Here is a 27,820-nt window from a genome sequence, read left to right on the forward strand (position 1 = left end):
ACTGAAAGAGAGTGCAGGATTCATGTTCTTTCCACACCACAGTCAATGTAAAATGCTATTGTTATTTCATAATGAATTTTAGCATTTATAATGAAAATATAGATCTTTGAACTAAGTATGTTGACTAGAGATTTTACATATCGTTTGTGTTTTATTGAAGAAACTGGAATCACAGTTGACGCCCCCACCCAGAATTCTGATAGATAATGCTCCAGATCGCAGACATACAGTGGAGAGTTTGAGTTATAAGGCAGCAGAGGCCTATCACCGCTCCAAAAACAAGGAGAAAATGATCGCAGCTCTAGAGCGACTGCCAAACCTACGGGAGAGAACGGAGTTCTTAATCCATAAAAACTACATCGAGGAAGCAGCAAAAATGTTTCAGGAAGCAGGTGTGTTTTGATTAGTTTTTATAGTATTTGGGGTGATTTCTTTGTCTTGTTTAATGAAATGATCAGTATATCATTAGCTCACCTGAGCTGAAAGCTCAAGCGAGCTATTCTGATCACATTTTGCCCCGGCCCGGGTTTGCTTACCCTTTTTACCAAGACTCGTATTCCATAATTCTAAAACGAGGTTCTTTGTTAAAAGCAGCCATGACACTATATGATAAAAGGGTCGATCTGACAATGATGAATTTGTTTGTTGTGCAACAGTTCGTGTACAAAGGGAATCCTTCAAACGTGCAAAATACATTGGTGCCGATTTTGTGAAGTAAATTGAGGCTAAATATTTCAATGTGTTGACAGTTTTCACATATGACGGTGGTGTTAGCTTGTTGTGATTTTCGTTTCGTTTTCATTTATGCTTTGCATTAACCTGGGAACTGTCGCTTGTATTTCCTGATTTTTACGTATCAAATCAAACAGAGACTTCGGTAAATCAAACAGTTTACTGTTTACCTGCGCAAATTAAGCAACATCTGATGTATTAAGAAAGAACTAAAATGCAATTCATTCAGGCTATCGGTAATTCTGTATCATCTTTTGCGTATTGGAAGAATAATGCAATATGTTTTATTGAGATGCTCGGCATTTTCTCGAGTTTATTCAGTTTAAATAGAGTTTAATATTGCTGACGGAAATATGTAGGTATATACATGTATATGATTCATTTTGAAAAATAAATTGTGTTCTTTATTTGTTATAGTGCATGTTTCTTGTGTTTAATTGTTTACAATTTCTATTTACTTACCATATTTGAGTGTTAAGCTTCGAATTATAAGCAAGATACATGCAGAGATTTGCTCACAATTCTATGTTTGTACACAGATCTGAGGCCATTCATTTTTTTCCATTTAAATGCCGAATAGGAAATACCAAGTTAAAAATCTTAAGCTGAATGTAATAAATTCATGTGAACAAAATATGACTCAAACCTAGCAAAATTTTGAGCTCTGTATCTTGCGTATAATTCTACAATTGACGCTAAAATTTTGGTTGATCATTACAATGTATATGAATTAGAGTATGTTAAATACTTGTACACAAAAAAATTAAAGAATGATATGCTGTATATAACTACTCTCTGGGGCCCCCTCTTTATACAATGAATAATGTGAAATGTGAGTAAATAAAAACCACATCGTTAAAACAGTTTCCATAGTTCTGACACATTTCTGTTGCGAGGATAAAAGAATTATCGCTATTCCTAAGAAAATATTACAGCGGAAAATTATCCTGGTTTGTAGCCATTTGTTATTTTTGAATGAAAATGAAAATAATGGGTGGGCCATAGTAAATTAGAGTGATGTGCCTGTCAATACGGTAACATTGATTTTTATAGCTCTTTCACATGTCACGTGACAACATTTTTCATTCCAGTGTATTCATCAATCAAGTGTGAGTAAAGTTATAAAAGTCGCGAGTTTACGCGAAGTAAACAACAGTCATTTAATTATAATCGAGAAGACAAATTAAATTGTTGAAAAATTTATTTATTTAAAAAAAAATACAATAACTAGGAAGTAGTTGAGGAAGAAAATGTACCTATATGTTCTTATATATTTTGATCGCTTTATTAAGTGGGGGAGGGGGGGGGCAGAACGAAAATACAGGGAATTAAAAGTTATAGAACAGTGTACCCCTACCAAATATTTAGATATATATCTTGCGTAGGATTTTCTTATTTTGTGTAAAAACAGTATTTCATCAAGGTACAATGTCAAAGATTACATGTATGCAAAAATAAGTGTAAAATTTGAATACAATATTTATTTTTTGTTATTCTACCGAATGCCATATGGCACAATATCTTTTGAACGCCCATTGTTACTCAGGTGAGCAATGTGGCCCCATTGGCCTCTTGTTGTAGTTTTATTGAACATCTTTAGCACAATCCATGAATTTAGAAAAAAAAACACAGTTTATTGAATTATTTTAAACGGCAAGATTAGTTGCATTGCCAATGAATCTGAATTTTTTTTTTAAAGATTTATGTGAATTCTACTAGCTATGTACATTTTACTATTTGTGTTTTAGGCATGCTTGCAGATGCTGTAGATCTGTACACAAAGAAGGGTATGAACAAAGAGGCTCTACAGTGTGCTCAGAAATCTCAGGACAAAAACGCAATAGGACAGAGTCTTATCCTGGACAGCAAGATACGACTTAGTCAATACAAATATTTCAAAGATATAGAGGAAGAAATCAAAAAGGAAATATGTGAAAACCTGAACCGAGCGTTTTACTCTCTGCAAGACTTGGAGAACAAGCTAGCGGCAGGTGAAGCGGTCCTATTAATTGGAGAACTAACAGGAAGGACTGAGTTCATCAACAAAGCTTTTTGGGCATTTTCCAAATCAAGACCAACGTCAGAAATAGGCCAACTTGAGTGCATGCATTGGATGGTTCACAACTCTGATCTTTATGAAAGAGAAAATCTCCGAAAATGTGTCCTTGGAATGCAGAATCTTTTTGAAAATTTGTTTGTGCTTGCAAAGAATAATATGGAAAATGAAAGAAACCGTCAAGAAATTTTCAAATTTTTTGGATTTTATCCTGCAGAGGAAGAAAATAAACTTGTTTATTACCTGAAACAGCAATCAAGAGCTTTGATGCTACTACCAGAGACAGCTAAAGAATCATTTATTTGTAAATTAGACAAGAACAGAGTCAGGACAGAAATTTTTAATTTGCTAGTGAAAAGAGGGATTGAATGGAAAATGATACTAGAAGACATCATCACTACAAACAGAAACAAGAATAAGCAATGTCTAGCTTTTAGACTAGGGGAGCCCTGCAAGAATTCTAAAGCTGGTGATTCTGACGAGCAATCTTGCCCCTATCTTCATGCTCCTCTCAACTCAAAGAACTTTGATCTTCTGACAGAATATGACATGCTAGGCATTGAACTGGAATTGCATGTTCATCTTGGAACTGAAAATGTCTTAAACAAAGACCCAGATTTTGATGGGTCATTGTTCGTTTCAAGAAATTTGCGAGAGAAATATATGGCTTGTAATTGGTTGCTTGAAGATCTCATTCCTGAAAATTATCATAATGCCATATCATCAAATCTTGACAAAGCAAAGTATTTCTTGCAAAAGTTGAGGAATCCAAAGTATTCAAAGTCTTCTCCTGCAGACAAAACATGTATTTGTGTTCGAAAAAGAATGCTTCATTATCTTAAAAATCTATATGATGAAATGAAAAACCATAAAAGGAAAGATAACATCAAAATATTTGTGATGATTCGCATTGTCATTCATTTATTAAATCTAGAAATAGAGCCTAAACTTGAGGATATCATGTCATCATTTGAAGATTCAATAAATAAAGAATGTAGGAGAAAGCCAGATTGGGCATGGAAACTTGGTCTAATGGTAGATAGTTCAGTTGATGGGAAAACTTATATCCGCTCAATCGCTAGAAGGTTTTGCGATGGATATAACCAGATAGCTGGAATGAACAATAATCCCTCAGAGGCTCTGATAAAATTCACCAAGTTCTGTGCTCTGTTGAGTAATACTGGTAGTGTTGAGGTTCTACCCCATTACAACCAGCTCCTGTTGTGGATGGAATATTTCACTACAGTTGCCTTTTGTTTGACTGCTAGAGTACAAAATACACCCAACTTCTTCTTTGTGATCCCAGAGTCTTTCATTGCAGTAGTCCATTTCATAGATGCAACATTTATTCAAGAGAGAGGAGTACCAACATTTGAAGCTGTTCATAGACATACACTAAAGAAAGCTGTGGAGGATACCAGTCTGTTTCAGAAACGTTTATTAAAACTGGTCGATATTGTGTGTGGGTTTACTGGTAACTTAAAATTAAACCTCCTTAGTCACATTTTTCAGTCCAACAACCCTGGTACACCAATTGCTCATGAGGCTTACGGGATTGCAGAAAGGTTACTTGTTTTAGTTTTGGTGCTGGTTTGCAATCTAGGTAAGAGTGTTAATCCAGTAGTGGAAACTAAACTGATGAGTGAGCTGTGTAAAATCAAAGTCTGGGAGGAATACCCCAGCAGACTGTCAGAAGCTCTAAAGTTTGTGCAGCAAGCAGGATCTCCAGCAGACGTAGCAAAGGCACTCCAGATTCTGCTTTCAAAGCGGGAAAATGACTCTCTTATATATTGTATCTGGGACAATTCAAACAGAAGGAATGGACTGCAAAAAGGGGAGTTAAAGGCAATGGAACTCAGCAAGAAGTTCTTTTTGGAAGAGGACACTCTTAAAGCTATGAACAACCCTCATGAAATTGTGTCCAGTAAACCAAGGACAGAAATAGACGAAGAGGATGAGGTGGATACTTCAATTTCAGTAGAAGAGAAAAGGCAAATAGACAGAGATAGAATGGAGAAGGAAAGAAGTGATAAGGAAAATGAAGCAAGCAAAAAAATCACAAAATTCATTGGAAAAATTGTACTCCGTTTTAAAGTGCAGAATTTGATTAAGCGTGTTGTACGTCAAATAAGCAAAGAGAGGAAAGAAGAGAAAATGAAGGTTTTTGAATCCGTACAGATAAACAACATGGGATGTGGCGTTTGTGGTGTACAGTTTAAAGAAAGCACTGCTGGTATTTTGTTTCCTGTGGACAGACAAACTTCTAATGACTCTGAATACTCTGGATTATTACAACCCCCAAGTCCATTGCAGCTGCCACAGCCAAATTATGAAATAGTGCAACATATCCAAGCTACACCAAGTCCGGATATACAAATGGACAATCCATTGGCTTCAGTACTTGGAAATCCCCCAATGGAAACAAGACAGAAAACTTTAGAAGATGCAAATCAACAAACTCGGGAAGAACATGAAAAATGTGAAAAGCATAAGGAAATGGTCAAATTTCAACAACATTTTCGACTCAAGTATATGCAGGAGTTTTCTGATCCTTTTGGTGAAGTAGGAGAATTTATGCAGCGTTATAAGCTTGGATCAGTAGAATTGGTAGAAAAACACTTTAAGGAAGAAACTTACAACATAGGAAATCTACGTAGACAAAGGGAGTCCGTGGAAAATAAAATAAAAAGTATTATCAAAGAATGTGACTGGCAAAATGAGGAAATTTGGAAGGAAGTGCAGGAGATGATTGGTTTCCACCACTATATCAAAGACTATGTGGAGACTGAAGCACGTAAAAGAAAAGAGGTACGTGGATTTGTTGTACTTATTTTACTGAATTCTGCTGATTATTTTTAAATACATGTATATGGTCTCTTTTTTAACTGATGTAGAATATGTTATCTCAAAAAAATCCTTTACTGTCTTCAGAGATGCTCCAAATAAGTCTGGTATGAAAAATTGGAAAAATGCAAAATATTTTTTGTATTTTCTTCAGAGATCAGAAAAACAGAGGGAGGTCGATCTAGCCAAAAACAAGCAAGAAACTCAGGATGAAGATCTGGATGCTTTTGAGCCGGTTGTTGATGAACCTAAAGAGAGGCGACCCAAAGGACGGGGAAAGAGAAAAAGTCAAAGACGATGATAAGTCACCCACTGGAATCTTAGAGCTGTAAATGTTAGTGGAGTCTAAATTGACTTAATGTTTACTCGTTTGTTTTAAAATTAAATAGTGCTTCTGTTTATGATACATTGTATTATTAAATACTGGTACTCATTGTAAATATGCAATACATGAATTGTTTGTTGTTTATCTTTGTTCATTGGTTCAAGCCCTGAAAACAATGTAGTTATATTTTTAACTTCATTCAACCATAACACTGCAGCTGTTTGAAAGAAAATTTGCAGTGAGAATTATTTCTGTAATTAGGTTGTATATGTATTTTTATCTATTTGTTTATGCTTATGTGTGTGTACAATATTGATTAGTTGGTTTATATACCAATTTTTATTTTTATTTTTTGTGTAAGGGTTTTTTGAGGATGTAATCAACTACTAATCATGCATAAATGTCCAATTAAATGCCCAAAACTCTAATGAGACAGAAAGAGTTTATGTACCTTAATATTTTGAATGTAACGAGTAACTAATATTTTAGTTGTATTAAAACTAAATTAAAGAAAAATATGTTTATTTTTAAGGACATCAGGGCTTATTATGATCATGATTTTTCATTGAATTTTAAGTACTGGTTACAAAAAAAACAGGATTTTTATTTAACTAACTATGAAAATGAGTCATTTGGCTGCTCATTGCATTTGAAGTTTTAAATTTAAGATTAAAATTAACTTAATGCACCACAGCTTGGAGTAACTCCTATTTTCCTATTTGGATTAATGTATGGTTCACGTGCAGATCTCAAAACAAAATACAAGGACAATCAGGTTGAAAAACTTGCCTTTTGCCATACACACAGTACATAACATGTACAATAAATGTATTGTTTACATTAATGCTGTCTCATTGACTATCCTACATGACACTGATTTTGAGTGTTTCTTGGTTGCATGTTTTGATTCATTAAATAAAAAGTAGCTCAACTGCACAGTTTGTTATTCAAATCGTTATTCATAATTTTAAAAACTGGTTGTTTCTCTTTCATTAAGTATGAAAATTTCCAAGCGGCTACTGGTAGATATGTAGTTTAGGTCGATACCCTAAATGTAGGGATTGTCTCTATGTAGTTAAATCAGCTACAAATATACATTCGTTTATTCTCTTTCTTTCTTTTTCTCACCCTCTCTCTGCAAGAATACATTCGAAAATCGGTTTCTAGGAAATTGTCTTTAATGACGCAAAACGTCGTAAATATATTGGACTGAGATTATGGATATTGCTAGAATTAACACGCTTGTTTCTCGGGATTTTATTTTAGCAGAGTTGTATATATCATTGATGAGGTGAGTTTTTATTTATTTGTCTTTTAGGTTTTGGGGATTTTTTTTAAAGAAAATAGTTCAACATTAAAATATTTACTGTTATACAAAAGCGGCTATCTGTTATTTGGTGAGACGGAATGTAGGGATTGTCTTTCTTAAGCTGAATAGTCATGATTCTCTCTCTCTCTCTCTCTCTCTCTCTCTCTCTCTCTCTTTGAAAATACGTACAGAAATATTTATTCTGTCAATTTCTAGGGAACTGTCTTTAACTATGCAGCGAGTCGTACCTATATTGGACCGGATTGATGGACAAAGACGACGGAATTTACTGCTAGAATTAACACACACTTGTCTCTCGCTTCCCGGGGGTTTTATTTTCCAGTAATGCGGAGATGGTTGTTGTTAACAATGTTATCACAAGCTCATTCCCATAAAAGAAAAATGCTCTGAAATACAATTTAAAATTTCACGAATAGCTCTTAGGCTTTGGAGGCCCTTTAAGAATTCTTAAGATGACGATTCTGATGAACAGACTATTCATATAAAATCACCAAAACATGATATGCATACCGTTGTCTATTGAAGTGGAAGTGCACATTCATCATGGATTAGAAGATGTTAATGGCATTTCAAGGAACCAGATTTGACAAGTGTTTAGTTAATCAACTAGCAGTCCTTTTCCATGACAACCAGCTTCTGTTGTGAATAGAATACTTCACCACAGTTGCCGTTTTCGGACTACCAAAGTACAGACCACTTTCAACTTTTTTGTTATATAGCAAAGACAGAGGAGTACAAACATTTGAAGCTTTTCAGGGCACCAATCTTTTCTTTAGTTTTAAAAAATTGGTTTCAAGCATTTTGGGGCTTACAATACCGCAATAATAAACATCATTGCCCACACTTTTCACTCTTAAAACAATAAAACATCCATGGTTATGACGCCTTTGGCATTTTAGAAAGGATAGTTAGGTCTTTCCACCTTTCAGGTGTTCTTTGTTTTTCAGGTCTTTAAGCCTTTCAGGTGAAAGACCTCTTGTATTATGTTTTTTTCTTATCTTTTTTTTCCTTCGGACAGCGTTAATTATTAATATAAGATTTATTGAGTAATTGGCCACTAAAAATTTATGGCACCAAACGACCCTTTGCTTGATAACTCACAGAACTTACAAATGTATAGCCCTTAGTGTATGAATAACCATTGGAGATAGAGGTCAAGACCATTGGAACATCCGAAAATTTTTGATTTTCCATACCTCTATAGTTCAAGGTGGTAAAGAAAAACTTTTTCATAGATGTATTAGGTCTTCTTTAGGGCATTTCAAAATATACCTCCTCAGTCCCACCTTGAAATAGTTATAGAGTAGATCTATTGCTCCTATTATACCAATTGCTTGTTATCGCTACTCCACTTAAACGACAAGAGATAGAAACTTGGAAATTATACCAATGTTTTCAGTACATTTAGAGAGTTCTTCAATACATTCATACAAAAAGAATCTGAAGCCCACTATAGCAGTTATTGTCCCTGAAAGTATTTAAATTTCCATAAATCCATCTCCTACTTCCTTACTATCTATGAAAGAGACTTCGGACCACTCTGGATGAGAGTATATACCTTGGCCGATCAAAATAACATAAAGGTCAAGGTCATTGAAAATCTGTATCAATGGAGGGGACCACGTGACTGAATATGGCGTAGGACGCATTTCTTTTCGAGCTCTACCAAAGTGGAATATTAATAGCTTTCTGCAAGTGTATCAATGTGTATTTGGATAATATTCGCTAGCGGAGCTTTCTGGAGTCACGCAGTGCTCAGTAAGTTGCGATTTTATTCAGAATAAGAACGTAATTCGAAGTGTCTAGGTATTCTACCTTTAAAGGTGAACACTGTTAATACAAACATGGCCAGTAATCGTGCTAGCCCTAGCCCTGGTCTGTCGACCACACCATCCACTAAGGACACAAAAGAAAACAAAAAGAAAAACCTTGTACAGTTGAACATTAAATCTGCATCAGCGACAGTTAAAAACACTGTAGTGTCGGACAAAAAAGCGACAAAAAAACCACGATTAAGCAGTTCTGATCAAAACCCTGTCGGGGCCTCAGACACCACAGGTGAGATAGCAGGTGAGAATGACCTACATTCAATCCTCGAAAGCCTGCAGGAAATAAAACAAGGAATGGTAACAAAAACTGATATTAGCGTTGTGGTCAAAAACATATTATCAGAATTAAAAGGTGATTTCGTTAAAGAAATTAAGACCGCAATCAAAGATGAAATAAAAAAAGAATTAAAGACTGAACTGAAAACAGAACTTAAAGGTGAGATAGAAAAATTTACAAAAAGCAATGTCGACGAAAAACTGAAGCAAACCCGTGCTGATACCAACGAAAAATTTGATGCTCTCAATATGGACCTTACCGACATAAGGGAGAAAATCGCAAAAGAAAAAAGAGAGCTGCAGAAAATGAGCGATGATCTTAGAATAACAACAAAAAATGCACAACAAGCCATTTCAATGGCAAATTTTAACCAACAATATTCCCAAAAATGCAACATCAAAATACTGGGTTGGAGAGAAAAATCGAAGGAAGACCTCAAACAAGAGTTCTGTGCAGTCCTAAAACAAAGGGTGAAAGTTGATGTAAACCCTCACGACATTCTCGCGATTCACCGAGTCCCCGGAAATAGGAACGGTGGACCCCGACCGATTATCGTGAGGATGATAAGTCCGGAAAGTAAAACACTTATCATGAAACACCGCAAACAAATGAAAGAGGAGTTCTTGATGGTGGACCACATTACTCAGCAGAACGCAATGCTCATACAGAAACTCAAAGAACACGAACTTGTGCATTCTGCCTGGTATTTCAACAGCAAAGTGTTTGCAATAGACAAAAACGACCGTCGTTACACATTTGATATATTCGATGATATAAACAAAAAACTTCGAGCGTGATGTCCACTGTACCGGTAGTTGTGTCGCATAAACGCATCGGGATCGAATCTGTAGCAGCGAACGCTCGAACTCGGGATCGATGTCCCGTTTATTCCAGAAACTTGTTCCTTTGACATTTATTTTTGGGTTTTTTTCTTGGTATGTATGTTTGTGTGGAAGTCTTGTGTACTTTGCTGGTAAATTACATATACATATCTCAAAGGGAATAAGTTTGTATTGTATGAGAATGGTAGGGGTCTTTGCTATAGTGAAAAGTGTTGTTTTTTTTCTATATACCATATTTTCGTTCTCTGCACACATCTTTCATGTCACCTTGTTTACACATATTTTTCTTTTATACACTTAGTTTGTTATGAGTTTTAAGGTAGTAACATTTAATTGTAGAGACCTAGGTGGTCTCGACAAGAGGAGAGATGTGTTAAATTACATAAAACAAAAACAATTCTCTATTTCATTTTTGCAAGATACACATTTCATTCTTAATGATTATGAGCAAGTTAGATCCTTTTGGGGCTATGACATCTATATATCTCCTGGACAATCTAATTCTCGAGGCACTGCAATTTTGTTTAACAATACTTTTGAGTATCATGTACTGAATGAATACAAGGATACGGAAGGTAATTTACTTGTTCTAGAAATTAACATGTATAAGAAATATGACATATTATTAGTTAATATATATGATCCAAATAATGATGATCCAAACTTTTTTCAATCAGTATCGGACATCATTTCAAACTTTCAAGGTGAATTTATAATTATGGCTGGAGATTTTAACCTTGTTCAGGATATAGATTTAGATTATTTTAATTATACCAATATTAATAACAAAAGAGCAAGGGAGAAGGTTTTGAACATGAAAGTAGTACACAGTTTAATTGATCCATGGAGAGTGAAATATGAACAACGAAAAAGATACACATGGTTCAGAACAAACCCAACTAAAAAGGCGAGAATTGATTTCTTTTTAATTTCAAACGAATTAATGGCTTTATTGGATAAATCTGACATTCTACCTGGTTATAGATCCGACCATACTATGGTTTATATAGAAATTTATTTTACTAAATTCGAAAAGGGTAAAGGCTTTTGGAAGTTCAATAATTCACTCCTCCATGATCAAACTTATGTTAATCTAGTGAAAAGTAATATACAAAAAGTTAAAGAACAATATGCTGTGTTTCCATACAATCCTGCAAGTATCCATACAGTTAAGAATGACGAATTACATCTAGTTATTGATGATCAAATGTTTTTTGAACAACTATTGCTGAGCATAAGAGGTGCCACAATACAGTACTGTTCCAGAAAGAAAAAATTAAAAAACGAAAGAATAAAACTACTGGAAGAAGAAATTAAACAACTAGAAATATTGAGGAATAGTAATGATTCAGAGGACATTCTTCAAAAATTAACCAATGCACAGAACAGTTTGGAAGAATTCAGAAAAGATTTTATTAAAGGTTTATTTATCAGAACAAAACTTAACTGGATTGAACAGGGTGAAAAACCAACAAAATATTTTCTTAGTTTAGAAAAAAGAAATTATGTCAATAAAACTGTTGGCAAACTTATGCGCAGCAATGGTACTGTTATTACCTCACAGGAAGATATTTTAGCAGAAATTGAGACGTTTTATAAAAAATTATATTCCTGCTATGATAAAGAATTACAAGATGTTGATATTGAAATTGCTATTGATAAGAACTATATTAGAGCACTTGATGAAAATATGTCTAAAAATTTAGAGGGTTATATAACTAACGAGGAAGCCTTATTGGCATTAAAAAATATGAAAAATAACAAAAGCCCAGGAAGTGATGGTTTTAGTACAGAATTTTTTAAATTTTTTTGGAAGGATCTTGGATGCTTTTTATTAAGATCAGTAAATGTGGGATTTGATGTTGGCGAACTTTCAGTCACTCAAAAACAGGGTATTATATCTATACTGCCAAAAGGGGATAAACCAAGGGAGTATTTAACTAATTGGCGTCCAATATCTCTCCTTAACGTTACATACAAAATAGTTTCAGCATGCATCGCAAATAGAATTAAAAATGTCCTTGATTTCTTAATACACGACAGTCAAAAGGGCTTCCTCAAAGGTAGATTTATAGGAGAAAATACAAGAATGATTTATGATGTAATTGATGTAGCTCAGGATAAACATATTCCAGGTATGATTCTACTCATAGATTTCGAAAAAGCTTTTGATTCTATATCATGGAAATTTATGTACAATACATTACATTTTTTTAACTTTGGTCCTGATCTTATCAAGTGGGTATCAGTACTATACAATGGGGCCAAATTATGTGTTATTCAAAATGGTATTTTTTCAAAAAATTTTGAAATAGGCAGGGGCTGTCGACAAGGTGACCCAGTATCCCCATATTTATTCAACTTATGTGTAGAGATATTAGGACTTTTGATAAGACAAAATAAAAACATTAGAGGTATTAAAATAGGAAAAGAAAAAGTATGTCTATTTCAATATGCAGATGATACAGTTCTTTTTTTGGATGAATCTGAAAAAAGTTTAAAAAGCGCACTTGATCTTCTTTTTCAGTTTTCAAAATTCTCTGGACTAAAACCCAACATTTCCAAAACAAAAGCAGTCTGGATTGGCTCAAAAATGAATTCAAATACAATTTGCAGTGATACTGGTTTACAATGGACGACAGAACCTTTTACAATTCTCGGAGTAACATATACTGCTAACCTAAAAAACATGGAACAACTGAATTTTGATAATAAACTAAAACTAGTTCAGAAAGAAATTAACCACTGGTTAAAAAGAAATATTTCAACATTGGGAAAAATTACAGTTGTTAAAAGTTTACTTTTATCAAAATTCACACATTTGTTTACCTCTCTTCCAAAACCAAGTACTCAATGGATACGGCAATTTGAAAAAACACTGTATAATTTTATTTGGGGAAATAAAATAAACAAAATATCTCGAAAAACATTGCAATTGAATTATGAAAAAGGGGGATGCAGAATGACAAATGTTGAAATATTTATTAAGTCTCTTAAACTAACATGGATTAGGAGACTTTTAACAACTAACTCAAGCTGGATAAGTATTTTTTCTGAAATAACTGGGTGTCATACTTATAAACTATGTCAGTTTGGACCTGAATATTGTAGACAGAGGGCAAAAGCCACTCGAAATAATTTTTGGAAAGAAACCTTATTTTATTTATGTGATTTTTTAGAAACTATAGAGACTGATAATATCAATATCATGCTTGAGCCACTATGGTACAATAATAAAGTAAAGATTCAAAATAAATATGTATTTTGTAAGGCTCTGTATGAGAAAGGATTTCATATTGTTCATGATTTATTTGATACTCAAGGTGAATTCATTAGTTATGAGAGAATCACTAATGAATATCCAGTTAAGATTCCATTTACTACTTACGAAGGTTTGAAACGTGCAATTATTTGTGCTTGGCCAAATGTTAAGCAGTTTTCACATCAAGTAATAATCAAACCATACCAACCTGAATCTATCAAAATACTTTGCTTGTGTAAAAAAGGAGCACGGAATATCTATGATCACTTGATGGTAAAATCTAATCATAAACCTATTTGTGAAAACAAATGGGCCTTCAATTTAAATTTACTTCTAGATTTTAACTGGAAACAGGCTTATTCAAACCCTAGATCTGCCACAAAAGATTCAGGACTGATATGGTTTAACTATAGAATTATCCACAGAATACTAGGTACTAACAAAATACTACACATGTGTAAAATTAAAAATTCCCCACTATGTTCAATATGTTTTTTAGAACCAGAAACAATTACACATCTCTTCTTTTACTGTCCATCTATTTTTCGGATATGGTTATTAATGTCTGATTGGATTTTTAGAAAGTCTGGTGAAAGAATTGTATTTGATGCCAAAACTGTTATTTTTGGTGTTCCAGAAAAGAAATACTTAGCTATAAACCTAATTATCATGTTAGTTAAGAGACATATCTTTAGTCAATCCAGAAAATCTGCTAATATTGCATTTGAGAATATTGTGAAATATTTACAAAATTACTATTCTTTAGAGAAACTAATGTTGGAAAATAGATTTTACCAAAAGAAATGGTCAAGATGGGTATGCCTCTTTGACGTGGCATAATGTGTAGTAAGACCCTATCATTATTGTATTATTATTTTTATATTTACTTTCCCAATCTGTGTGGGAGTGGTGTGGTGTGAATGATGGTATAGATGTATTTGTATTGAAAATGAATAAAAAAAAAAAAAGAAAAAAAAAAAAAAAAAAAAAAATCTGTATCAATGGGTTTTCGTATATCTTTTGTTTAAGAGTGTATAGAAATAATTTGTAATGGATCAAATAGTTTTCCTTAAGACATTTCAAAAGATAGCCCCGCCTTGAAATAGTTATTGTTGCTAAGTACATGTATGTAATAAATCCAGAGGTGCTCGAATGAAAGTTCACGAGCCTTCACCGAGATTTGTTCAGTTCCTGTAAAATTTCGAGCGGACGTTTAAGTGTTCGGATAATATTCTCAAAATATATAAGTGCTGGTCGTTTTTCATATCATATCTTACTTTGATTTATGTTAAAACATGACAATCTTTTAAGATGTATGTCTTATTTCACCATCTAGCGGTTATTTATATTAAACGATAATATATTCAGAACAGAGGTATCGTTCGTTTTCAAACACGTGTAGAGTGGTTGAAAATATAAACATTGGGTAACTTAATAAAATCATAGTCATGTTTGATACTTGTGGTGTGCAATATTAGGTGGGGTTTTTTTTAAAGGGTGTCTGTTTTGCATAAAAACTTAGTATATCAAGCCATTTTCAAGGAACATTCTGCATGAAATAGCATAGTCTGTTTCACTATTGATACTTTTACTAGGTCAGGCGCGGATCGAAAATTAATCCTCAGGGGGAATCTCTTCTAAGCATGTTAATTGTTGCAACAACAGACAAAAACTATTTTTTATTACGAGTTGATGTATATCAACTCAGTATAGTCACTGCAAAGGGGTTTCCCATCACTGGGTTAAATCACATTTTCGTATTGATGGTCAAACTAATACATCAATTATCAAAATGCAACGATATGAATCATAAAAGAATGACTTCTTTTATCGGAGGTAAAATTTGTTATCAACGTATTTTAATCAACAGAAAATCATGATTTTCTTTTTGTTAATTGATATCCATCCGCACAAGAATATAGGTTCAAGGAACACATTTCATATACTAAGGATACATTATTGTTGCCATCAATAAATTGTATAAAACATATCAAGTATGTTTCTTCATAACCAAGAACATTTTTATTGACTGATAAAAATGTTGCTATAATAAAATTTGACGTATAACATGTTATGCATTCAGTGATATCCGCGCTGTAATCGCTTTTATGCAGATGAGCTCAGCTCAGTGGTGGACTTTTAACGTTTTCCCCACACAAGAGTTGAAATTCAAGAACATGCATGCGTTTCATTACTTACACTTTATCAAAGGTGAAATGATTTTAGTGTGACAAAACAAAGAGTTGAAGCACAAGAGTTAAAAATAATCAAGAACTGGGGGGGGGGGCGGTTCTATGTGATTTGATCTTTCGTCGAGTTGAAGGTCAGTGTGGCCCTGCAACATGCACATCGGGTAAACTGCGTGCATGTTTATATACGTCATAGATTAAAAATAGATTAGCGTGGTAGTTACTGTGGGGCGGAATATAGGTTTGAGCAGCGTTGGTTAAGAAATAATATCAACATTATGGTTTTTTTTTAAAAAATCGGTTTGATAAACAGAGGCAAAAAACTATTTTACCTAGTCTATAGATTGGCAGCTTGTAGTTAATGGTGTGCATTTTGGACATGAGTAGAATTTTGTCATTTTGTCTTTTGCTTTCCGGTGTAATGATTTGAATTCTATATCAAGTATATTATATTTACACATCAATGTAGAATAAGTTTAAATGCTATATAATAAAAACAACAAGGCTGAAATCTACACGCCAAGTACATAAACAGTAATTTTGTGAATTTTACTTACCTTTTACAATCAATTTTATAATTTGTTAAAAAAAAACATGCAAATATAAACAATAAAATGTTTCTTGATGATTCATGTGGGTTATGAAGGTAGCGATCATTGTAGAAAAAATTACATAACCCGCTAACGCGGATAATGTATTTTTTCTGCTATGTCGCCACCTTCATATCCCCCATGAATCACCAAAGAAAGCATTTTATTGTTGAAATATAACACAGGCACCTGACGTTTTTAAAAACTTTTTTCTAAATAAAAAAATAATCCTTGTACTATTATATATAGTACACGAATTTTAAAGAGAAAGGTTTAAAACGTCACGTGCATGTGATTTATAAAACCCTTTAAAATCTTGTGTCTATATAGTTTTGTAAAAATGGTTTGAAATGTAATGTAAAAATGAAACAAAGTCCTGAAAAGAAGTATAATAACTTGAAGAATGACAGAAGAAGAGACCATCATTTGATCATATTGACGGATTGCTCTCATTGAAGTAGATACATGTACAGATAAATCACAGGCCAAGACGTTATACATTTTTTTCATAATAAAAAATATTAACCTTTACCTAATAATAAGGTACCGGTATAGAGGGTATATATTTTTAATTATGAGAAAGAAATATAACGTTAGTTAAATGTGGCCGATTGAATGAACTTAACATTATTTGTGTTGATCGTCATAACAATACATACCACCTGTTTAAAGCTGCATGGTCTATTTTTTGGCTACTACAGTATCAAATAATTGTCCATACAAACCAATTTCTAGTACAACATTTATCACAGGTAGCTGTAACTGTTCATTTAGTTCAATCTACAGCAACAATGTCTGGTGTAAATTATAACAACAAAGTGCAAATGATTACTAGATATTGATCACTTCATTGTTTTCGTACCTGAGTAATCACATGACAAAATTCAGAACTAAATGTCAAACCTTGCTGGCCAAATTGTATACCCTACTGAGCAATCTAGCAAGTTATTATGTATTCTGTACATCAACATAAACAATTAGACCTCCAAGAATTGAATTCAAAGCTCTAAAGTTGCAAAGGCTGTTACGATTTTAAAGAGGAATATTGTATATGGGATAATTTTGACAAGAGTAATGAACGGTGAAAACGGGATCCAAAGGCCATTTCAAATGGAAGAGAAAATACAAAACAGCGCTTTTGAAAAGAGAGAGGGAGATAAGTGATACTAAACATTAAGCAAAAAAGTGCCGAATACATCTGCAACGATTCATTTTCTTTTGAAAGTGACCGTACAAAAAACAAAATTAGCAATGAAGTAAAAAAAAGAAATTGAAGGTGTTTAAAGGGACATAGATCAACATTTTTCAGAGTTTTATGTTTAAAATGGTTCAGTTGAGCTCTTTTTCGATGACTGACCAAAATTTATTTTTTTAGATTCAATTTTTAAAAAATACAGATGTTAGAATTAATTGTTCAGTAAGTAGATCTCGATTTTTTATACCCACACTTTCTAAAGAAAGTTCGGGTATATTGTTGTTACCCTGTTCCGTCCTTCCGCCCATCTGTCACGTTTTACTTTCTCAAACTACTCTTACATCTTATAAACCAGCAAACTGAACAAACTGAATATGCATAAATTATTTAACCATGGCAAAAGATTAGAAAATATTTGGCATTGTCAGTTGAGAAATAATAGTAGTAACTTAAATGCTGACCTTCACTCACACCACCTAACTGCTTCTCCACTATGTCAGAAGTGCTTTCTTGAAGTGGAAGACTCTAAACATTATTTCTTACACTGTCCATTATATGCCCCCCATAGAACAACTCTATTTAATTATATGAACGACAATTCCATTCCAATTACAATTAATAATCTACTTCTTTGAAGTGATAAACTAACATTTCAAAATAACTTACTATTATTTGATAAAATTCATTTTTACATAAAAAGTACAAACGAATTTTAGTAAATTAATAGGTAAAAATGTACACATTGTATAATAAATGTATCAAAATGGGTACCACTGACTTTCCTTACACTCCCTTCTTTTCATTTTTTTATTGCTTATTTGTTCTCCCCCTCCCCCTCCCGCCAAACTTTCCATTTTTTTCTACTCTGTTGTCAATTTTTGTATTGTTTTTTATTACATGTTTTTCTTTTCCTTCTCATTTATTCTCTACACTACATATACTTTTTTTATTTTCAACCTTAACAATTAACCAGTATTTTCCTATTTTTTTGATTTTTTTTATATTTTCAATTTCCTATCATAAGCTATTTGTTTTGTTTAATTATTTTGCATTGTACCTCCTTCCAATGCTATTTATAATATTAATCTATTATACAAAATTCAGTTGCAATATATATGTATATATATCTTATATAAAATTATATAATTACTCATATTATACCTTGACTACAGGAGAGAACATAAATAGGTATTATGCCTGCTGTTCAATCCATTTCAATGTATCTATATACTTGAATAAAATACTTCTTAAATTAAACTGAACTCTTGGAGTTTGATTTGGGGTATCATGTTGTTTTGTAAAAAGGTTTCAAAAATTCTCAGTTAGTCCTGGGGGTCAAATAATTGGTATAAAATTACGTTTTTTCACAATAAATCTTCTTCCTCGAATTCCTCCTACATTTTCAACAGTAGACAAATCATCTCTTGGAATATGTATTAGGGTATCTTATAGATGCGCAATAAGGTTCCGGAATTTTCAATTTTGTCCTGGGGGTCATTTAATGGCTGAAAATGACGGGTTTTTATTTTTTACCAAAAAACTGGTTTCAAAAACGTCATTTTTTTTGGGCAGTAGCCAAATGATCTTCTAGAATATGATTGGGAGGGTCATATTGAAGTGTGATCAGGTTTCAGAATTTTTTTTTATTAAGGGGATCAGTGGGCAACAAAAAATGACGGGTTTTTTGGCCAAAAAAGTATGGTTCCCAGAACTCCTCTTACAACTTTTGGAGCAGCTACGTCATCGTTTGGGATATAATTGGGGCTGTCCTATAGATGTGCAATAAGGTTTTAAAAATTTAAATTTCATCCAGGGAGTCATATACTAGCAGAAAATTGACGTTTATCACTAAAAAAAACCATAGATCCAAGAGCTCCTCTTATGATTTAATGGATAGACACATCATATCTTGTAATATGATAGGGACTGTTCTATAGATGTGCAGTAAGGTTTTAAAAATTTTAATATCATCCAGGGAGTCAAAAAGTAGCAGAAAATTGACGTTTATCACTTAAAAAAAAACATAGATCCTAGAACTCCTTTTATGATTTAATGGATAGACACATCATATCTTGGGATATGATAGGAACTGATCCATAGATCTAGATGTGCATTACGGTTTTGAAAAATTAAATTTAACCCTGAGGCCCATTACCTACATACCTTTTGATGCCCTTTAAGGATCAAGAATATATATGGTTAAGGGGTGGGGATCTCAACCGTTTTCGAAATATTCGTGCACTTCCTGTTCGAGGGGGGTCATGATCACCCCCGGGGCCAGTGACTAACATACCGTCTGATGCCCCTTCACACAAGGAACAAGAATATATATGGTTTAAGGGTGGGGATCTCAACTGTTTTGAAGATATTAAGGGACTTGCTGTTTGAGGGGGCCAGGACCACCCACAGGGCTCATGACCTACATAACATTTGATGCCCCTTGACATCAGAAACATGAATATATATGGTTAAGGGGTCATGATTATAACAGTTTCTGAGATATATGGTAATTTCAAATTCCTGGGGGGTGGGGATGACCCCAGGGGTCAGATCTAATAAACCATATATATTGCCAGTAACAGTCAATATATGATTATTAAAACCCTATATTATTATCTTTGTCCGTTTTCAAGTTACCATGTACAATAGAGTCTACATTTCTTCCTACAAGGTTCTATGTTAGACCCCACACCCTTTTGACCCCCCCCCCCCGAAAAGTGGTTGTCTAACCCAAAATGAGAAAAATCAAACCAGGGTGCACAACTAGATATGCAGGCCTATCATATCCTAGAGTTTTGTACAATTCTGTTCAGCCATCTCTGAGAAACAAGTTCAGAGCGGGAAAGAAGAGAAAGGAGAAGAATAAGAATAATTAAACATGTATTAAGAGCGGTAGAAAAACAATAAGTCTTCAAATTTCATTCGGGAGACTTAATAATAAAGATTAAATAGAGATAGGATCATCAAACATCAATAATTTAAAGATAATTGACAATTTCTGATTCTAAGGGGGTCAGGATGAGCCCTTAGGGTCATGACTTACATGCCATAATGATCTGATGTGCCATGACCTAAGGAGGAATAATATCTTTGGATTAAGGTGGGGATCTCAATGGTTTTTATGATATTTGATAATTTCAGGAAGAGCAATTGGGATCATGACCTACATACCATCAGAAATGTCTTGAACAAAGAAACAATAATATAAAATGTACATGATATATGATTCAATTTAAGAACCCAGATATAGATCAATCATCTATGTTTTGTAATACATGTACTTCCTATGTATATATACATGTATTAGTTTGTGTTTTGTTCTATACTTTTCATGTTCATGACTGTAGTATATATGGCTTAGTCTTATTTTAAATTACATTAAAAAAAATTGTCAAATATATGACTTAGAACCCCCACCCCCAAACAAACTCAAATATAAACTGTTCTCCCCCCTTAATTATCGAAGAATGATCTATTAAAATCAAAATATAATTTGGGTGTCTAAAAACATTTATGAACTGGTAAAAAATGTTATTCTTAAAAAAAATTACATTACACCTTGCATAATTGACAAATGATCTATTGAGATATGATAAGAGGTCATATTTCTACCTTGAGATCAATAACTAGTATTCATTGACAAGTTAAAATTAATAACAATAAATGATTTAAATAATAAATGTTTATACTCGACATTCCCCCCCCCCCCCCAAATCTAACCTGGTTCTAAAGATTCAGTCTTCTGAATACATTCTTACATGTGTACATTAGCAAATTTTAAATCATTTCTTGATTGCTTTTTCTCTCCTGATGCACATTAACATTTTGGAAATTGTTATATGCATGTGTATTCGCCTATTTGGGGCAATTTTAAAGTCTCCTTAACAAAGCAGTGTCATCATTAGGCTAGGAATTACCCACATGGATCAAACACTACATATGAATAAGATGAAATACCTTATTATTTCTAGTTCTAGAATGTCAGAGTGTCCCCAAAGGGGCATAATCTATATACAATTTTATGCGCAATGACACAAAGAGCAAGAATAAATTATATGGTTTAGGGATGAGGATCTCAGATCTCAGAAGTTAACAAAATATACAGTGTATGATCATTTCCTTTTTCATAAAGGTGGGGGGGGGGGGGGGTTAAAGACAACACCTGGGGGTCATTAATGTACTTTACACCATTTGATGCATCATAATAACATTAGAAGATATTTTGTATTTTCCTGTTTCGTGGGGTCAGAACAGCCCCATAAGGTCATGACCTACATTGTATTAGATGCATTATAATTCATTAAAAAGAAATACTCGTTCCTTCCTATTATAATTCATAAAAAATGATAAGTGTCTACACTTACTTACATGTAATACACAAATTTAATACGAAATTGTTTATACAGGGTCAATATGGGGTCAACTCAATAGTGCAAGTCTGACAAATGAAAAAAATAACGTTTGCAATTAAAATGACAGAAACTTTACAAATGCAATAGGATAGGTAACGATGATAAGCTTATTTAAACATTAAGAGATGATGATACAGAATGGGTGCGCTTGATTTTCCAAAAAGGTGTACACCGGGTACACTTTTGTAAATCAAGTGCAGTGGTGTAGCGTTTAGGTGTACAACGGGTGTACACTTATCTACATCGAGTCAGGGGCATGTATTCTTGGGTGTAGCACTGAAACAAATATGGCGGACGAATGTTATGATTGGAAACTTGACAAATGATTTTAAGTAGTATATCGGATTAGAAGTTGCAAGTAAATTGTCTATTGTATGAAAGCCATTTAATTTGAAATGTGTTTATTTTATTGCATTCAAATGATAAAAAAAAGCCTTGGATTGTTGCTGAACATCAAATTCCCTGTTAAAACAGCATCCTTTTCCACCATATATTTTCTTATCTTTCCTACACCATGTACACTTAAACCTTTAAGTGCACTTGATATACAATTCAAAATGTTTACACCGGTGTGCACTGGTGTACACCAAGTTAAGCTAAATAAAGCGCGCCCTATGCTGTCAAAGGGAGATCACATTTAGAAAGTGAAAGTAGAACTTATGTATGCTGGCATCTCATTATATTGTGCTTCTGCTACTACATGTATTATGCTTACCTATATTGTCAACATCATAATGATAATCCAATTAAAACACAATAATGAATTCCTTTAGCTGATCTTAACTAATCCTTTTCTGCATATGGAAAACACATACCGGTACATGTATCCCATCTAATCAAAGAGCTTGGTAAAACTAGTACCTGCTAATGAGACCTGCAGACCTGTGTTGTGTACGTAACTTCAGACAAAGATCAGTTATTTTTTAACATGCGTGTATTTTTATGACCGTCACCTATTCCTCAAATCCACTTGCACTATTTTATCAGGCATAACACACAGGGGCCAAGCCCGTTTTAACATTAATTTCAATGTAACCATAAATATGGTTACATTGAAATTAATGTTAAAACGGGCTTGGCCCCTGTGGTATAACATCTTTAAGGTGATGCAGGACAGCTGTATATTGTGATGTTTACTTCCTATTGAGATAAGCAATAAAGTTTATTAAATATTAATTAAATATTTAACCCCCCCCCCCAAGTAATGCTACCTAACATTGAAGCGCAATGGGTTAGAGCGTTTTCATGTCTGTGAGAGCATTGGGGTCCAATTAAGGTGTATATTTGGTAATTGTACTATTGATATAAAATCTTTTAATTAAGTAGTGGATGTATATTAATGATAGTTTTAAAAAAAACATATCAAATGTAACATTGAAAGTTTCATTTCATCTTACAAAAATAAATATACTCAAAACACTTGAAGACGTTTATATTTGTGCTCATGAACTAGCAAAGTGTATTCATTTAAGCATTGACTGATAATTTTTGGATGTCGTCGGTCCTATGACACCTATTCGGTGCACAAAAATTGAATACCGTGCGTTAGTGCGGTATGATAATTTGTCTGCACCGTTTTGGTGTGTCATAGTTATCTATACTAGTATCTATATCTATATATATATATATATATATATATATATATATATATATATATATATATATATATAACACAATGAAATTCGACTGCAACGAGCAGACAGCAATCGTCTTCAAACAGAAATTTCATCATGCATGGAGGAGAAAAACAGACTATAGCAGCTGAAGTCTGACATAAAATACTTAAGAGAAATACTCAAACTCATGCGAGGACTCAAATAGTGAAATTCTTGGTGAACTAAAGAAGATCCAAAAACACAACAAAATGCACCAAAAATTACCAAATCAACACAGGCCAAAACATAGTACAGGTCACAAGAGACCAGAGCAATCAGAGCAATACAACACAAGCATATGTTCTAAAGTAGGTGTTGGCCGAAAAACTATCTCTGAAAGTGCGACACCACAAACGGCTGACCGCCCTTCTCATACTGACGCTGACGACCATCCATTACGCCACGTTGACAAGGCCAATATATTAAATCATTCCACCATCTCGAGACAAACGAAACATCTGACAACGGATGTGACAGAATCACAGAAAGAAAACCAAAATAACAAGAAAACTTTTGCAAGCATCCTAACACCCTCCACAAAAAGTCCTAGTGACAAAGAGAGTGAAAGAAATACAGACCATGCACAATGTGTGTATCTCAAAGGAACATGATAGCAAAGAAAAGATTTCACAGGTTATATATTTGTACGCACTAGACACCGAACAAAACGAATTGTTCTAGCCAACATCAAGGCAGAAGGAACAACATTTGAGGAGGTCAAAACAGATATCATGAAGTGTTAAGAAGATAGAAATGTCAGTATATCTGACATTCTTAAGTTTTCTGGCAACTTATTCATATCTAAACGTTGTCTTCCAAATGACTGCTTACCTCTTCCAAGTACACTTTCAGACAATTCAAGTGTTTCTTACATAGTGAGACCTGGAACAACCAAAAATAATATTACACGTGGTGGGATAGCGTTTCTTTTTCAAAAATCTAACCGTACGAATATTTCTGTGAAAGAAATTAAACTTGAAAGTAAGCGAATCTTGAGAGTTGAAATTAATCATAGCACAAACAAAACGTTCATTATAGGATGCCTCCTGCCCTTAAAAATATTCCTTTTGTTGATAAACATACTGTGCTAGATGTGTGTGATGCATTCGACGAACTTAGTGAAGTGGGTCCAGTGATTGTTTGTGGTGACTTTAAAGGGACGTGGACACGATTTGACTTAAAATTTTTACATTTTATTTTTCCATTTTTAATTTTTATACTGATAAATATAGAAGTTTGTAATGCTATGTCAAAATTTCAAAGTCAAATATCAAGTAATAAGCAAGATATAGATGTCATAATTCTTTGTTTTGTAAACAAAGCTCGAATATTGTCATTTTTTCATATGTGTTATATTTATGTAAGTTTTAATCAAATGTATCTTTCTTTTGTTCATAATAATATTTTTGAAGTTATTGAACAAGTTTAAAATGTTTAAAATGTTTTTACATGTCATTTTGTCTAAGAAATGGTAATTCTTTACATTACATTTTCTGTACCTCGCTTGTATCTTCACTTTTACATTCAATATTTTGGTCAATCATTTAAAATGCACCAGTAAACCATTCTATACATAAAAAATAAAAATAAAATTTTTGATCTCAAATCGTGTCCAAGTCCCTTTAATACAGATATCTTTGTGGACAACAATTACACGTTTCAATCAAAAGATAAACAATCTAGATCGATAAAAGATTATATCTTCGTAACTGAATTGATAGCACCAGGTGTAAAATATAAGGAAATATTCCAAGAGTTTTCATGTGATTTTTCTGACCACTTCCCACTACTATGTAAAATTGACTTTGCAACTGTTTTTTCTCAGTTACCACCAGATTGTTCTAGAAACATAACCAGATGGAAATTAGATGATATTACCAAATTAGCAGAATTAAAAGTACATGTAATGAATTTCAAATGCATATAAAACAGATATACGCTATCATCTACAGATGACATAGATGAGATTATTTCCTTATACACATAACCGCCTCTCTTTTATCAGCATCTGACATCCATGTACCATATGGAACATTTAACCTAACTTTAAATCTGAAACCATATTGGAAATCATCAAATCTACAAATCGCCCACTATGAAATGCGACAATTCAGAAGGACATGGGAATAAGTAGGATTACCAAGGAATAAAGATAATGAAAAATAAATAAACTACAAAAAACGAAAATCGTAAATTTAGAAAACTTCACCCACTCGCACAAAAAATTGGAAACAGAAAGCATTTGACGAAATTTACAAAACCGCTGAAATCGGTATTGGGACATTCTATAAAACGGCTTGAAAAAAAAGATCAAACACAGCTTTACCTTTATAATTGAAGTACAAGGAATTAACCGCTGAAAATGTGTCCGATATGTGTAATTTATGGCAAAATTGAAATTCGGATATTGCATGTGAAGAGTACAAACATAATAATTTTGACTACAAATTCAACAGATTATTGACAAAACAGTAGAAAACATAGACAAAAACTTAAAGAGTAATGATATTCCATTTACAGAACAAAACGCTATAACGTGTGAAGAGATCAAACAGCACATTGAAAAAACTACTTAAAGGCAAGGTTCCTGGATTAGATTTTCTTACAATTGAACACCTTATACACAGTGATTATACCCTTATTGAAAAGTTATGTTTTCTATATAATGCAATCAAACGAAACAAATATGTACCTGGAATGTTTAAAATAGGGAAAAATCATTTTTATATACAAAGGTAAAAATAAAGAGAAATGTGAACCTACAAACTACAGGGGTATTACCCTGACATCAGTAATGAGTAAGCTATTTAAAAAACAATTCTGTCAAGAATCGAAAATGATCTTGTAGATAATAATGTATCGTTTTCTCACAACCTGCAGTTTTGGTTAAGAAGTAACTTCGGTGCCTTACCAGCTTGCTTTGTTTTAAAAGAAGCAATAAGTTTTTATGTAGATACGGCTTGTATACTGTACAATTTTGGATAATAAAACACCGTTTGACAGAATTTGGCACAATGGTCTTTTTTATAAATTGTATAATCTTAATGTATATACGACTTCGGCAAATTATAAAAAAAAAACTGGTATGATGACAGCAAATGCTTTGTATCATTTTGTGGTGAAATATCCAATTTGATTAAAAATTTTCAAGGTGTTGCCCCAATGAATAGTTCTTAGTGCTTTTATGTTTCTTGTTTATATATAAACGATTTGCATATATCTAGCGTAATACTAGCAGATGATACTGTTCTAATGAGCAACTCACAAAAGTCTTTACAATTTTTACTCAATAATGTAGAAAAACATGCATCTACTTGGAGACTTTATTACAATCCGAGTAAAAGTGTTTTCATTGTATTTAACAAAACCAATGTTCTGTTTTTCATTGTAAAAAATTATTTGGAAGTGATACTACTCAATCTGACAGCACCACATATGCTGGCTGCCTTCTACAATCAAATTATATCTGATGTTCAAGTTACTGAAAAGTTTTTTGCTACTAAGACTCTGTTACAAACTGCTAAGAAATATGAGTCTTTGATTTGTTTTGTTAACAACTGTAGTGTCGTTTTTAGCAAAAAGGAATATTCAAAATTAGTTACTAAAACAATATGGGCAGAAGAAGAAAAACAATGGCGAGCTTCTCTTTCTGTAAATTCTGATATCGATTTTTACAGTAAGATTCATACATACAAAGTTACATTGGATATTCAATGTAAGAATAAATAATCTTTCATTTTTTATTGATTTTGGTGTATTTATATTACCACATTGTGTAGTTCAATCATTTAAATTTAAAACGTCGGTGCAACATGAATGCCTCCATTGAATAGCAACCGACCGTAGCTTTCTCGGTCGGTATATATATATACCCCAGTGACAGTTCAGGAGCGATCCATTATTGAAACTGATATAATACTTTTATGAATTCATGTCAGCTTTAAATATCTGAAATATAACTTGTATCTGTGCAATGCAACAAGGTAAGTGTCATTGAATCATTAAGCACCACAAAAACTTACCACATGCCACTCGTACGTGCTCTATCTTGGATCGTATTACTTTTTTTTAATTGCCCATAATGGGTTCGTTATTTTAAAAATATTTTTTTGCATTTATATTTATAGTAATTCCCAAAGCTAAAATAAGACCATTATTTTTAACGCAATAATGGCAGAATTTTATTCAACATTTATTTTTCCATTTTGTAATGTGTACAATTCTTTAGAAAAGGCCTGTTTTAATAAACAAAAAAAAATAGTTTTAAGCGAGGTACAGATCT

General features: G+C 33.0%; 1 protein-coding gene across 1 annotated transcript in view; it reads left to right on the forward strand.

The window, feature by feature from the left end:
* Positions 1-7,204, forward strand: part of LOC105319997 (TPR and ankyrin repeat-containing protein 1) — an 82,601-nt gene extending 75,397 nt beyond the window's left edge. The window contains exons 27-29 of the mRNA XM_034449044.2: positions 161-392; positions 2,481-5,596; positions 5,787-7,204. Of these exons, the coding sequence (XP_034304935.1) occupies positions 161-392; positions 2,481-5,596; positions 5,787-5,933 (3,495 nt within the window). The 3' untranslated portion in view covers positions 5,934-7,204. The remainder of the gene's footprint in view (positions 1-160; positions 393-2,480; positions 5,597-5,786) is intronic.
* The last annotated feature ends 20,616 nt before the right edge of the window (positions 7,205-27,820 follow it).

The sequence above is a fragment of the Magallana gigas genome, chromosome 5 (genome assembly GCF_963853765.1).
Source record: "Magallana gigas chromosome 5, xbMagGiga1.1, whole genome shotgun sequence".
NCBI lineage: Eukaryota > Metazoa > Mollusca > Bivalvia > Ostreida > Ostreidae > Magallana > Magallana gigas.